Source organism: Protopterus annectens, chromosome 3.part1 (assembly GCF_019279795.1).
Source record: "Protopterus annectens isolate FY-2018-M chromosome 3.part1, PAN1.0, whole genome shotgun sequence".
NCBI classification, from domain to species: domain Eukaryota; kingdom Metazoa; phylum Chordata; order Ceratodontiformes; family Protopteridae; genus Protopterus; species Protopterus annectens.
The window spans coordinates 539,809,967-539,826,573 of record NC_056732.1 but is presented as its reverse complement, the minus strand read 5'-3'; the positions used below and the strand labels follow the sequence as shown (position 1 = coordinate 539,826,573).

The 16,607-nt window shown below is 38.2% G+C and overlaps 1 protein-coding gene across 4 annotated transcripts in view; it reads left to right on the top strand.

Moving 5' to 3' along the window:
- Window positions 1-16,607, top strand: part of LOC122798203 (sodium channel protein type 4 subunit alpha-like) — a 2,607,519-nt gene that overhangs the window by 732,909 nt on the left and 1,858,003 nt on the right. For all 4 annotated transcript variants that reach the window (XM_044066954.1, XM_044066957.1, XM_044066953.1 and 1 more), the window contains exon 10: window positions 16,108-16,305. In XM_044066954.1, the coding sequence (XP_043922889.1) occupies window positions 16,108-16,305 (198 nt within the window). The remainder of the gene's footprint in view (window positions 1-16,107; window positions 16,306-16,607) is intronic.

Genomic DNA, 16,607 nt, shown 5'->3' with positions numbered 1-16,607 from the left:
ACCGTTGCTGTGTGCTACTCTATGGGGATGTAGCCTGTACAGAGGCTGAGTTTGAACAGTGTGTTTAGGTGAGGAGTAAGTTCATCTTTGAGCTTGTGTAGGACGCAGCCTGGGACACTGTCCGGTCTCATTGATGCTGTGTTTTTGGCTTTGGAGAGGGCTGTTTTAACCTGAGTGCCTGTGATTTCAGGGGCACTACATTCTTCTCGTATGGTTATGGGCCCTTTTGGGGGTGAAAGGGCGGATGAAGTTTGCACTGAATCTGTCTGTCAGGATGTTGGCGATATTGGTCGGTTCAGTGTATTTTCTGCCATTCTGCACTAACTCTGAGCAGATCTGAGAATTGCCACTTAGATTCTTGACATAGCTAAAGAATAGCTTGTGGTTATCTTTGGAGTCCTTGGCAATTTTTCTTTCGAAGCTCACCTTGGATGATTTTATGAGGGATCATAGTTTCTTGCTGATACTGATCTTACCTTCTTGGGATTTTACTCTTTTTCTGTACTAATTTCCTCCTTCTGTTGTATAGCTTGTTTATGGCAGGGGTCCACCAGACTGGTTTCCTTTTCTTGGAGGAGTGAGTCTTGGTTTTGCTTGGGATAGCATGATCCATACATTCTTGTAGGTGCCCACAGAGTGCATTAGTAAAGGATTTTTCACCTTGGGCAGCATTATCCTTTAGTATGGGGGCTTTGAAACTTTCCACCTCGGTCTTAAGTAATGTGAAGTTTGCTTTTGAAAAGTTTTTCATGGTGGTTTCTTTGACCGGGGGATGGTCATCTTGTCATTTCACTGGATAAATACAAGTGAAATTATCAATGAAGAGAAACTACAAAAGCAAATAATATTGTCAGGTGTACATAGTAATGGTAACAGCACGCAAAGTGCACTAGCCATACAGAACAACCAGTACAGTAGGTGCCATGGTGAATCCAGTGCTGGTACAGATAATATTCTTTGCATCTCAGACATTCAGTACAGCAACACAAGCAGACAGGTGCCACATGGTCAGCCATCATCATTTCCACAGGGGACAGGGAATACTGACCGTTGTCTCTCCTCTTGTAGGCTGCCAGATTTTCTGCTCATTTTGATTGTAAATGAAAGTAGATCATGATTATGTATCCAAAAAGGCACATCTCCCAACTCACATATGCATATATAGGTACTAATACAGTCTAAACCTGTATAACTATATATGGCCACCTGTGATGCCTGCAAGGGAATTACTGCAAAATGCTCAAGTAGGTGCTCTGACATACTGCTGCACTAGAATCCATGTTTTTACTTTTGTTGTTACCAATTTCAGTAGGCAGCAGTGAAATTGTGATGGAGGTTAATGACATGTTAAGTGCACAAACACAATGCTTTTGCCTATCAATTGGAATCAATCCTACTGCCTACAGTGCTGCATATGTGTGCCTTGTCACAAGAGGATATATCATGCTGAAGCTGTATGACCCCCGCCAACAACATTAGTTCTGTTACTTATAGTTATGTGTATGCAGCAACTGCTGTGATACAGATGTATGCCATAATAAATGGACAAGTGTCATGCTTCAATATGTAAACGTACTCCTACACTTTCAGTGCTACTGGCTGCATAGCCGGCTTTAGTCACTAGTGAACCCTCCATTCGCTGGGGGGCCCCCTGTTCTTGGGGGGGCCCCCAAACATAGCAAGTTATTTTATCCTGATATTTTATAACTTATCTCTCAAACCATCAGAAGCTAGTATAGCTATCGGGTATACTTACAAAGATGTTTCTGGTTTTAGTAACTGTTTTATCAAGTAACAGGCATCGCAATTCCATTAAATATTTTATCACTGAAATAGTGCCCCTGGCTTAGTTAAACCCTGCTGTGAGATATTTTCTCCACTAAAACTAACTACATAGCCAGCTTTAGATATCTGCAATACCCATGGCTGCAGGGGCCCCCTTAATCATCCTTGACTGAGTGTGGCCCCAAAAATGCTGCTGCTGGTTGGAGAAAAATGAGGAAGAAAAAATGTATTAATTTCCTGATTATGCTATTTAACCTGAACAAGGTTGTGATTTGACACTGCTAGGATACAACTGATAATGAACATAAGCAAGATAAGCACCAGAGAGATCAGCAGCCCAGAGTGATTTATCTCTGTGCAAACTTTGGATTTTAAGAAGGGCTGATGCTTCCAATCATCAGGGATGATTTTCTCTTTAAGGGAGTTTTGTAAACATTGGCAAAACACCAGATATTATAATTTTTAACTTCTTTGCTTAAGATTTCAGTGCAATGCCAAAAATAATAGCAGAATGAAAGTTCAGAATCACATTTTAAATATTACTCTAATTCACTTAAAAAGTTAATAAAATAATACCTTTTGCATCAAGTTGTATTTTTGGACAATAAATATAAAACTCTGATGTCTGGATTTATTGACTGTAATCTTGAATTATTTAGCAGCAAATCAAAACTTTTTTTGAAAAACAAGCAAAAGTATGAGCAAAATCAGGGAAGGTTTGTGAAATCAGGGACAGTGACAGGTATGTGAAATCAGGGACAGTGACAGGTATGTGAAATCAGGGACAGTGACAGGTATGCGTTACTCCTCAATGACATAAATAAAAGTAACTTACCCCTGCTGCTGTTTGATAACTGCTAAATGACGCTCACTGATTTGGTGTGGCAGTACCAGTGTTGCACAATGTATTGCTATTTGCTGCATTAAGTACACACTAGTATTGCTATGACTTATGTTTGCTTGTGTGTGTGTGTGTGTGTGTGTGTGTGTGTGTGTGTGTGTGTGTGTGTGTGTGTGTGTGTGTGTGTGTGTCTAAAAATATCACTGATTTTTATCTGTGCACACTCTCAATAATGGCAGGACATTTTTTTCTGGGAATCAGTAAAAAATGTACGTAACAAGTAATTATATTTCAAAAGTAACGTACAAAATGTATCACAGAACATTCAGACACTTAGATCTTCTTGGAGTCTGGTGGCCCCCCACTCCCCAGAATGTATAAATTGATACAGGGGCTCCCTTAATCATCCTTGACTCTGTGGGGGCCCCAGAAAAAACAGTTTCTGGTTGGAGAAAAATATATACATTTTCTGATTATACTCTTTAACCTGAACAGTGCTGTGATATGACCATTTTAGGATGTGTGTGTATACAGAAGGTTGCTGTAGGTTATAGGGGGTTGGGGGTTGTGTGGTTATTACTTCTTTAATTTTCATCATAGTCAAACCTTAGAGGTGTGCACATGAGATGAGGACAGTGTGGTCATTGTTTCTTAGTTTTCTCACAGACCTCACAGGTGTACAAGGAAGGTTATAGCTTGTGTAAGGGTGGTGTACTGCCTAAAGGCAACACATTAAAATATATTACTGTAATCATTATTTTTTTTCACTTTCCTCACAATCACACATTAGGTATGTATACAGATGGCTGCCTTCGAGGGTTAGGGGTGAGGAGTGAGGAGGCATGTTATGTATATGCATGTCAGCAGTTACTTGGAATACATGACTGTGGTCATTTGAATCTTTGCATTCATCCCAGTCTAACACCAGAAGGATGCATAGGCAGTCACTGTCTTTGGTTGGGGGTTAGGGAGGTTGGCAGTATTCCCGTATATGACCTATGTATTCCCACAAGTGACTTGTTAATTTACTGTGAGCTACTATTTTGTTAGCTTTGAACATTATGCATTCAACTTATATCTTCCTTGAAATAAAAAAAAAAGACTGAAATTCTTTTCTTTCTCATAATTGTTGTTCAGGCTACCATTGGATTAAAAGGCTGAGAAAATGCTCTAAAATGCATCCGAGACCATCTGTAAACCTATGGTTTCTTGGACTCTAGCTTATTTGAGTTATTTTCTAAATGATTATTACTGTGCTGTCTTGGGCAGAGAAGGTGTGTTTGTAGAAAGGATGCAAGGAAAATTAAAGCTGAACAGCAACAGTAAACTTCTTTCCTTAATCATAAATTCTGTTCAAGGCATCATTGGATGAAAAGGTTGGGGGAAAAACCTTAACATGCACTTCACAGCATATAGAAAGTTGTGGCTTCTTCAAAAAGCTGAAGAGTAAGGCAAGATGTGAGAAAAGGAAGTAAAACGTAATGTGTATTGTATGGGGGGCACATGAAGGAGGGTGATCTGAGGGGAGGACTGGAGAGTGTGTGTGTGTGTGTGTGTGTGTGTGTGTGTGTGTGTGTGTGGGGGGGGGGGTATTGAAACAGTAGGCCTAGGACATCATTTCACTTAAGTCCAGACCTGTACATAGAGTTGTTATAATGTATCATTGTTGCAACTAAATGCCAATATCTGTAAGTGTCCCTTTGTGACATAGGCTTGTAGTAATGTATGAGTATTGTAACTACAGGTCTGTCTGTGAGTATTACTCCTAAACTAAAAAGTTGCTTTGGAAGGGTGGCAGTGACAAGGTGATATTTAAACTAGAAGTATCTAGGGGGCCCGCAAATTGACATTTGCTGGGGGCCCCCCCAACATGCTAACACCATTTCTGACTGGCTGCATGACAATACATGCATTCACATACAGATGACATGACCAAAGAGTAACTGACAGCTGTGACTAGGACCTGTTATTATAAATTCCTTTGCTGATAAAATGCAGCTTAAATGAGTAGTAAAGTTCATAGAATATATCCGATATAGACAGTGATATTTATAATACATGGTTGCCATCCCTGCTGTGAGCATCTGCACTCATAGTTGCATCTGTTGGCATTACCACGCAACAGATATATGCATCTGTGATGATAAGCTCAGTAGTCGGTTCTGTTCCATGTATAGATGACATGTCATGTAAGGCACCTGTCTTTTTTAATGTTTTAAATGGCCTTTCCTAAATATCAAGTCACCTGTCATTGTTGTCATAATGCAAATAATGCAAACAATAGTGAGTTTCTTCTTTACAGTACGACAGTACTCTCCTTTCTAATGCATGTTGCATCCTGAAGTTTCTATAGTATCACTTTAGGTATCTTTATCTAGCTGCAGTTCCAAGATTTTGGCCAATTTGCATTTAACATTAATTTAACTAGGAATCCATTTCTAAATCCAATGTAAATGACACTGTCAGATGCACAGACCAGGCAAGCGAATTATATGCCAATGATAGGTGCTGTTGTTTTGCTTTTTCACAGCACAGGGACTAGCATGGCTATGTACAGCTTTGGAGGGCCTTACAGGTTAAATTAATTAATAAAATAATTAGTACACATTTAATTCAACAGAGCCTGGTTAAGTATAAAAGGAGCAACTGAGAATACAGCTACAGAGGAAAAAAATGGTTGGCATCAATGCTGGATTGCTTTTGGCATGTTATTCAGAAAAAAAAAATGAATGTTTTTGGCTACCACCTCATTCTGTGTCTAATTATATTACATGTTATATTACTGCACTGTTACAGTCAATTAGCTGTTATGGTATGATTAATGTTTCTAAGACTGTACAGCGTGATTTCCATTATGTGTTAGACATCATTACCTGTGTCTGTGTTGTTCAGTTAGTGAAACATTCAAAAGTATCCTTAGGATATACAAGAAGAAGAAGTTGATTGCATTGTATCCTATACCCCTACGTTTCACTTCACAAACCAATGGGTTTCTTGTGCAGTTTATGATTGGTATTTGAGGATCCTGAGTTGAAAGACTTTCAGCGAATCAGTTATGCAGCATGGCACTGCATAGTAGTACACTTAGTAACATGTCAAGGGGGGCAACCCATTTAATAACAAGGGAGCACCCCTTGAACACCAAAGGGATATCCCATGGAATGTCCCATGTCATATTCCATGGCACACCATATGTTTTGCACCATGGTAGAAACTGTAAAAACTCTTGACCAGTCAGTATGCTTTAGCCCTGTGAGTGTCTAACACCCTTCACTGTGTGTATGTTCCATGACATTTTATGGAGTGTTTCCTGTCCACTGTGGAAATGATGATGGCTGACCATGAGGTGCCTGTCTGCTTGTGTTGCTGCACTAAATGTCTGAGATGCATAGAGTATGTCTGAGATGCACAGAGTATTACTTGTACCATATGTATATCCAGCATTAGATTCAGCATGGCACCTACTATAATGTTTATTCTGTTTGGCTATTCCACTTGTGTGCTTTTGAAATGCATAGGTCTCCATCAGATGTTGCCACTTTGGCTGTTTGAAATTTAAATGCTCTCTCTGTCCATGATGGTGATATTGGGGAATTATTTATTTACATTGTTATCCTGGCTAGTGCCACCACTGTCATTCCATGATGAAGGTGGTTATGGTCCTGGCCAGTGGGTCCCTACCAACTGCATCCTAATAATCATGCTGTACAGCATGGCACACACAGCAGACATCTTGCTCATCTTGCCAGATGATAGTTGATGTATCCATCCCAAAGTGTCAGTTCATCCAAAGTGAGCCTTGAGCAGCCTGAATACATATTGAAAAGCATCATATGTTGGGCCATGAGTGGCATTGTGACTGTACTATCATCACTGCATGGAGATGCTGCACTGATGTCATCAGTCATGGTTCAGTGGGGCATCCTTCATCTCCTGTAGTACAGAACATTACCGCATATCATATATGCATAGGATGAGTTATGCAGCAATAAGCATGATGATTCCTATGTGTACCAGATAAATGTTCCTCTTGGAAATTTCTCTGTTGGAAGTGGTTCTAGAGGTAACAGATATCCCATATGTTGGCATCATGCATACTGCCAGTGTACCATATAAGTACATTGATAACACCATCTACATGGCAATTCAAGGTAGGGTAGCCTTTCCTGATGATATATGCATTTTGATTTGAATCAGATGATGTCTTCATTGTACCATGTATAGAGTCAATGTCATCCAGCACTGAAGAGAGAGACGCAATGTAATAGAAACTACCTATGTCCATGTTTTCCCATTTTGTTTGTCTGGAGACACCAGATATGTTTTTTGGCAAATTAAATTAGTTTGTCAATGTGCTCATCCATTTTCTAGAGATAGGTGACTGGGAGACCATCATCATTTCACCTTCTGGATGATGGAAAGCCTCTGTGGCTGGAACAGTTATGGTGACATGTACCTTAGTGTTCTAGGATACAGGTGAGCCATGCAGTTCCTGAGGTGCCATTTGAGATCAGCAGCTCACATATGCCCCTCAGTAACTCATATTTCACTAGGTAGCAATCAGTATAGTGATTTGCTAGTCATTTAAGTAACAGTGCATAGGCTGGAGTCACTGTGGAGGACCTGGGCACATGGCTTGCCTCTGTCTCATAGTTCCCAGTATTGTCTACATTATAAGAGTTAGTTCAAGTCAGCCAGTTCGGCTGTGACTCACTGCATGTATAATGTGCATGCTGCTGTTATGCCCTGCATGTTTAATATGCATGCTGCTGTGATTTCCTGCATGTAATGTGCATGCTGCTGTGATTCCCTGCATCTATAATGTGCGTGCTGCATGTGTAAAATGCATGCTGCTGCTGCTGCGATTCCATGCATTTGTAATGTGTTTTCTGCATGTGCAATGTGAATGCTGCTGTGATTCCCTCCATATGTAATATGCATGCTGCTGTGTTTCCCTGCATGTGTAATGTGCATGCTGCTGTGATTCCTTGAATGCATGATGTGCGTGCTGCATGTGTAATATTCATGCTACTGCTGCTGTGATTCCATGCATTTGGAATGTTTTTGCTGCATATTTAGTGTGCATGCCGCTGTGATTCCCTGCATGTGTAATGTGCATGTTGCTATTTTCCCTTATGTTATTCCTAGTTGTACTTGCTCATTTCATGAGAACAGTTTATAACCTTACTGGTTCTGAACCATCTTCATGTGCGTAATCAATTATTTACGTACGTTATTTTTCCCTTTGCATGTGGTACATGCATATCTTTAATTAGCTGTGTAGCCATTGTCTTTGACTTACCATCACACAGCCTTCACCCATAAACCATACAGATGTGCTCTATATACAAGAAAAACTGTATCTGAATCCTGTCCTGTACTCTTACACTTCCCTCTACCTATCCATGTATCTATCTATATGTCTATCTATCTATCTATCTATCTATCTATCTATCTATCTATCTATCTATCTATCTGTCTATCTATCTGTCTATATTTCTCTATCTGCCCATGTATCTATATCTTTCTGTCTTTCCTTCATTGGTCAGGTTAGTTCCATTAAGCTAATGGTCTCTTTCAAGAGGAGACCAAAGGTGGTATTTATACTGACTAGTGAAAATTTGGCGAGGGAGACTGTGGTAATTCCCCTACTCCTTTTGATAATTGCCGTGGGATGTTTTACATCCACCTAGTCTAGTAAGTGGTCAGGCAGATAAGCATTTGGTTTAATGTCTCATCAGAAGGATGGGACACATGTTTGTAGCATCACCAAATGCTGCACTGCAGTGTGAGTAATGGAAAATTAATGAATACACCTGGGGAGGGAATAGAATCTTCTGATCTTCTATCACCAAAAGCAAGTATGCAACGTCAACCTCTCTGGTTAATCTTCAATCCAAATTAATGGAGACATAATTTAAATGTAAAATGTCTTTTGAGTGTAAATTAATATAATTCTAAATCCCAACCTAAATTCACATAAATATATGTTCATGCAGTTTGTGAAGGGTAACAAGTAGAAATCTAAAATTGCTATGAGATCCTCAGTTGAATTGCTTATTTAATCCAGTGAAAATGCTTTGCTCTACAGACACATAGGAGAGACAGGGATATCTGAAGGCAGGAAAGAAGAGAGAAAGCATTTGATTCTGGTGTTCTTCTGTTAATCATAATAGTGGAACAGAATTTAATTGATGGCTTCAACTTTTTATAGCAGAGTGTTTCCCAGCAATGCCAATTTATTTTTCGTGTAACTGGCCTGGGTAATATGGCAAAGTCTAGACTCATTTCATAGAAATAATTCTCAGTATTTCCAAACTGCTGTATCATGTTAGCTGCAGATGGGCTGAGTAGCAACTAAACATGGCTAAATACACAAGCCAGAAAAATACAATACAGTGCATGTTTGCATTTCACCATTCAGTACTAAACTCTGTCCATCACTGATTCAAATGTACAACTTTGAAATAAGCAAGAATAACATTCCATATCTGTGTAAGTATAAAAAAGATTACTTTTACATTACCCTTCCATTTGCCTCAAAATGAAACAAATTGAAAGGACCCTTAAAACTTCTGGTTTTCCAGCATAACATGTCTGAAGGACCAAAGTACAGTTAAAATTCTGGAAAAACTGAATTGCAATTTTATTTTTATTGGCAATTGTGCTATACAGAAATCTTGGTCACTTTAGGAGAAATGACAGATATGGAAATTCAATAAATTACATTAGAATTTCACCCAAATGCGTGTAAAAGGAGCACATTGAGACACATAAAAATTCAAAATTATGTACTCTGCCATTACCTACTCAGCCTTATTGACAATGCTTTAATAATTGTAAGCAAAGACACTCATTTCTTTGATGGCAAGTTAAAACAAAATGCAGTAAAACTCCTTTCTACATATTTGGAGCACCAGAAATTGCTACGCACCATGTAAAGTTTATTCCTTCAGATAAGGAGTCTAGAACCAAATACAGCTGAGAAATGTGAGACAAAATGATTCACGTTTCGTGAAAACTGTGGGGATGTGAGTGAATAGTGTTTCAATTTAAAATGCACTCTGAGTAAACTACCATTATTCAGTTATTGACTTTCTAGATGAGAATTTATCTGGAATAACTGCATTTTTCTTTTATTTAACTGCAGTTTGGAGTTCAGCATTTTTTCCTTAACTGCATTTCAAAGTTGTGTAACTTTTTCTTTTAACTGTTATCGACCAAACCATGACTCTTGTAATTCACAGTTAAAGGGAAACTTTACTAAAGAGCTTACTGTATCCAGGATAGAAGATTTGTTAATTAATAAATTACTAATGGGTGGTCATAAGAGCTGAGGTGGAATACCACAACCCAGAAAAAAGATGCAAAAATGGTGATAGACTAAAAAATGAAAAGCCTGAGACATACCTGCAAAATAATAACCTTGAAGACAATCAAGCAACTTCACATTCTTACTTCCTGCTCAAAACCGTTAAAAGGAACTGAGACATCTGTACATGTAATCTTACAGTACAACACAAACAAGTTGCCTGTAGGGTGCATCATTCAAGGGCACCACTCATACAGATTCATCAGCTGCGTGACCCCAATGCGTACACGCATGTACTCGTATGCCCACACATATACACACAAGTGCGCAAACACCTTCATGCACACATACACACACACACACACACACACACACACACACACACACACACACACACACACGCACGCACGCACACGCACACACACACACACACACACACACACACACACACACACACACACACACACACACTGTTGTAAGTTCTGTCCCCTACTGTGTGTCTGCAGTTTTCAAGTACATTCAAGAAGGTTTCTCCATAATCTTATGACTAACTCTTTCATCTCTTATTCAGCTTTCTGTATATTGAGATATGTGAACTTTCACTATTTACCCTCACACTGCCTTTTGCATTTAACCATTCTGCTTTTTGACAAATGACTATCTCTCAGACTAAAGTGAATAAACAAACAGCAGTTAGCCTAACTAGCTCACCTGATAAGTTTTTATAGCCCCAGTAAGGAACTGTTACTGTTCTTCATAGCATACAGCATCAATGACCTGCATGTTCATTCCTGAGATCTCTTTACTCCTGCAATATGATGAGAGCTCAGTTGCCAGCACGAAGACATTTTTTACTTAAAAGACTTAACACACTAACTCCAGGCTTGGTTAGTTAGAGCGATGATTCTCTATCTCTGTCTTGCTGTTCAAATTCCATAAGTTAACACACTAACTCCAGGCTTGGTTAGTTAGAGCGATGATTCTCTATCTCTTGTCTTGCAGTTCAAATTCCATAAGTTAACACACTAACTCCAGGCTTGGTTAGTTAGAGCGATGATTCTCTATATCTGTCTTGCAGTTCAAATTCCATAAGTTAACACACTAACTCCAGGCTTGGTTAGTTAGAGCGATGATTCTCTATCTCTGTCTTGCAGTTCAAATTCCATAAGTTAACACACTAACTCCAGGCTTGGTTAGTTAGAGCGATGATTCTCTATCTCTGTCTTGCAGTTCAAATTCCATAAGTTAACACACTAACTCCAGGCTTGGTTAGTTAGAGCGATGATTCTCTATCTCTGTCTTGCTGTTCAAATTCCATAAGTTAACACACTAACTCCAGGCTTGGTTAGTTAGAGCGATGATTCTCTATCTCTGTCTTGCTGTTCAAATTCCATAAGTTAACACACTAACTCCAGGCTTGGTTAGTTAGAGCGATGATTCTCTATATCTGTCTTGCTGTTCAAATTCCATAAGTTAACACACTAACTCCAGGCTTGGTTAGTTAGAGTGATGATTCTCTATCTCTGTCTTGCAGTTCAAATTCCATAAGTTAACACACTAACTCCAGGCTTGGTTAGTTAGAGCGATGATTCTCTATCTCTGTCTTGCAGTTCAAATTCCATAAGTTAACACACTAACTCCAGGCTTGGTTAGTTAGAGCGATGATTCTCTATCTCTGTCTTGCTGTTCAAATTCCATAAGTTAACACACTAACTCCAGGCTTGGTTAGTTAGAGCGATGATTCTCTATCTCTGTCTTGCTGTTCAAATTCCATAAGTTAACACACTAACTCCAGGCTTGGTTAGTTAGAGCGATGATTCTCTATCTCTGTCTTGCTGTTCAAATTCCATAAGTTAACACACTAACTCCAGGCTTGGTTAGTTAGAGCGATGATTCTCTATCTCTGTCTTGCTGTTCAAATTCCATAAGTTAACACACTAACTCCAGGCTTGGTTAGTTAGAGCGATGATTCTCTATCTCTGTCTTGCTGTTCAAATTCCATAAGTTAACACACTAACTCCAGGCTTGGTTAGTTAGAGCGATGATTCTCTATCTCTGTCTTGCAGTTCAAATTCCATAAGTTAACACACTAACTCCAGGCTTGGTTAGTTAGAGCGATGATTCTCTATCTCTGTCTTGCTGTTCAAATTCCAAAAGAGGCAGAGTAGTGCAGAAAACATGTCGTTTTCCATGGCACCAGAAAAACAAATATCAGATGCAGTGACATGGTCCTCCAGAATTTAGGAACTGCTACATTAGGATACCACTCATTCCTCTATATGCAGTGCGCAGCCGTGTCCTGCAAAGGGGGGGGGGGGCATGAAAATGTCAAATTTTCTGAGATTTTAGTAAACGGAATAGTATGTACCATCTCACATTGTTTGGTAAGACACAACAGTAGAAACAATCCAGATTCTACTTGAGTGAACTATTAGTTTGGCAATAAAAGCTATGCTATGTGTTGTTCTTTGCTGCATTGGCTGCACATATGGCTTGACCTGCAAATCATTTTTTCCTATTAAAAATGTCACACTTGACCACTGGAAAAGATGGCAGTCCTAATTACTTTGCTGTGGACCTGTGAATTGAATTTCTAGAATATCTACTTCAAAACTTTGGAAGTGAGATAGGTTTGTATATTCAGTTTTAATGTTCACTCAGACTGAGCCCAGACTGAGAGTGGCAAAGGCATTTTCATTAAATGCTGATACTGAAAAGTAATTTAACTGAAAGCCACTTTTGCTTATAATATACTTTCTACTTTCCCCACTATTGTATGACAGTCAAGTTGGTGTGTACAATTTTAGGAGATGTGGGGGGTGCAGGGAGCTTATGCATATATGTATATCTATATCTTTATCTTATGCATATATGTATATGTATATCTTTATCTATCTATCTATCTATATATATATATATATATATATATATATATATATGTGTGTGTGTGTGTGTGTGTGTGTGTGTGTGTGTATTTTATATATATATATATATATATATATATATATATATATATATATATATATATATATATATATATATATATATATAGATATATAGATAGATATATATATATTATGCAAAATTTAGTGAAATTAACTTTCACTGACCTCCTTTTGTAATATTGTTACTCACCGAATTTTCCATCAGCAAGCTGTCATGAATCTTGGATAAGTTCTACTGTTTGCATCATTTTATATCTGAAAATGTCATAGGTTCATAGGTGTTTACTAGGCTAACGACCACAAGGAACTTTTTAAGCCTAGCCATGCATCTCAAATCTCTGACAAGTTCTGATACCCTTGATAAATGTAAGCATGGGCCTGGGAGATGAACCATTTACAGGTTACCTGTTTGCATTAGAGACATAGGTGCCAAACCAGGGATGCATTTCTGTCAGTATGTCAGTGAAATAATGGTTAGCTGCACAGTGTTTTATCTGCTCAGCTCTTCACCTGCTCACAGTAGTAGGCTGAAAATACCTCATGTATGTCCAGGTACAGCCTTTGACACCTTAGAGAAAAGGTATGTCGTACTGCACCTCACATCTTGCCACTGCTAATGGCTAACCAATGGTCTGCAGTGCATTTCTTTTAAAGGTAGTCTCTATTGCCAGCTTTCTGCATACGGGAAGCAGTATAATTAGTGTGTTTGGCTCAGCCGTTAGACATGGGACTAGGGGGAAAACGTTAAATATTTGCTAGCACCTAGTCTTAGAAACAGTGAAATTAAGAAATAACTTCCAGCTGTCAAGAAAAGCTAAGTAATTTTCATTTTTGCAACAGTGACATTTGTGAACAGATGGTAAACAGCAATCAGCTACACTGGCTAATTCCAAGACTACTTCAAATGTGTTGAGTAGCGATCCTTACATTAAAAGGTATGCAATCAAGCTGGCTGTGCTTTTACAGGAAACAGGAATGTAGGATTAACTACTTAGAATTGCAAATGCAAGCATGTGTTGATTGACCCCTTCAGAGCTGGAACTGTGTGGGTGTCTTCTGACTATTATTAATGAAGATGATGATGGATCATGGACATAAAGGGTTGTTGTGTTGTCATCCCCTTTATTTAACTGATGGGAATTAATCATGCTAAATTGTTCCCTTTTCTTAGATGCTCAATAGATGTTACTTTTATCTTTATCTGTCTGTTGTTTTGTAAAATGTGATCATATTTCAGAACATAGTTTGATTTTAAGGTCTTGCACCGATATCTATTATATGATTTCAACTCTTGTTTTCTAATATGTTTTCATGTATATGAACAGTTGTCTTTTTATCTGGTGGGGGACTAATAAATGTTTGTAAACCTTATAGCATTCCACTTAGTAAGCTACAGCAACAATTATTCCTTGCTTATAACAGATCAGGTTGAATAATGTTAATGAATTCTTAAAAGTGAAATTAGCTATAGGACATGAAAAGGTAAGGATTAAGTGAATCCCCTACTCAGGGTTCTTTTATAGGCTCACAAGGGACACTCTTTTCTAGGGCTAATCTGGCTACTAGGAATGTAGAAGTAAAATTGCATTTTGTATTAACAGTCTCATAATGCCCCCATGTGCTTTGCCCTCACATGGCTAATAAATGTCTTATACAGCTTTTTAGAGCAGTATTCCCATCTCTAAGCACATTGTGTATCTTTGTATGACAGATACTTGGAAAAATATTCTGGCTTTAGTAAGTCACAATATTTTTGAAAGATGCTCAGAAAAAGACATTCCTAGTTAAGTAAAAAATATATGCATGGCTGTGCCCTTGCTGGCTACAAAACCGTGAACCAAGTTGGTCAACCTGTGGCCTAAGGGGGCACATGTAGTCCTTAGGCCTCCTTGATGTGGTCCTCTTGGTGTGCATACCTATATAAGCAATCTTCAAAATGTTTGGATAATGAAGTATGTCTGTCATCTAGTGTCTTTTTACAGAATCTCAATATGAAACTCATACTGATGAGGATTCATAAATGTAATTGAACGGTCAAGCAGTTTCCTGTGATAAAAAGTATAGTGTATGACGGTACCAGATTAAAATTTGTATGCAATGCTATGCAATGTAGTGTGCCACTGTTTTCCATATTCCAAGGTGTTTGTTGAAATGTTTTATCTCATTCTGATAATAATGTGTTTCCCCTTCCTTCATGTTCTATTCTTACAGGCAGTACAATTGCTCCATCCATGAACCAATGCCATTAGATCTGTACTCTGCTGTCTTCTCTGGCACACAATTACAATATTTTGATGATTTTTTGATGATTTTGCAAAGGACATATTTCTTTTTCATATTGTGACTTCTGTTTAAGCTATTTATCAAGTCTAGATATTGGTATAAACATCAACAAGCCACTGCTTTTCCCTTTCTTCTTATGCTCTTTAATATGATGGTCTTTACTTATTCCACTGTTTTCTGTTTACAAGTATAATTAGCTAGTTTCAAATCATTTCATATGTGTTTTAACATTTTTCTCTCTAGAAAACATCCTGCTATTATTTTGAAATCGCATGTGGGTAGTAGCAGGTTGATTATAGTTTGTGATCCTGAAGCTATTTTGAGTTGACCTGCGTGTGCTGCTGACATGCAAAGGATGACCAGCACAGGCTAAAAGTCACCAGCTGATATTCCATTTACATCTTCCCATTTGTATAACTAAGTTTAGGTGATTTATGCTTGGGCTTGTCCAGTGGAACCTTGCTAGGGTTAAATTACCACTTAACTGATTTTACATGCTTTTGGATTTGATGTCTATAACTGTCAAACCAGTAAGTGCAGTAATATACATGACCATCAGTGTAGTAGGTACACAAATGGTAAAAAGAAAGAAGTTTCAAAGGAAGTAAATAAAAACATGGGACAGAAAGCAGGGCAGACAGTGGACAGAGAATGTGGTAGAGCAGATTTTTCCATATAACTTGCTTAGAAATACAAATCTGAGATATGCAAAATTAAAAAAAAATGAAATGCATAAAAGTGTTTATTAGTGATGTAAATCTGTTGATGAAATGATGAAAATATATGTATCAGACAGTAATGTGTGATATGAAATGCCTTCATTAAAGTGCCAAGCATTAAAAATTAGGTACTGTATATTTTAATGTTCATAAGTAAATATGCTATTAGAAAGCGTATCTTCTCCAGTGCTCTAATATTTAGTTTCTTTTAATTACTCTAAGACCCTCAGATCTTCTGGAAAGACCTACATGATATTTTTTGTGGTGGTCATCTTCCTGGGTTCTTTTTATCTCGTAAATCTGATCTTAGCTGTGGTAGCCATGGCATATGAAGAACAAAACCAGGCCACTATAGCGGAAGCAGAGCAAAAGGAGAAAGAATTCCAACAAGCCATGGAACAGTTGAAGAAAGAACAGGAGGTTAGTTCCCAAAGCATTACTAGGATTATAAAGTATGTTTCATTTCCTTGAATTTTCTTTAATCAGTGACTTACTGTGTAATGCCATTGCATTTGGAGTATTTCTCATTTAACTTTACAGGTGTTTGTCTGTAAACTATGTTCACATATCAAGGAAAATGAAATAATTTGCAGAAGCATGCATGAAAGAAAACATGACAATGCTGCGTCTCATTTCCCTAAATGAAGAGTCGACAGTTGCTTAGCACAACCAGATTAGGACAGGTTCTTCAAACCTAGGGTTCCTACAGCCTTTTCTTGAAC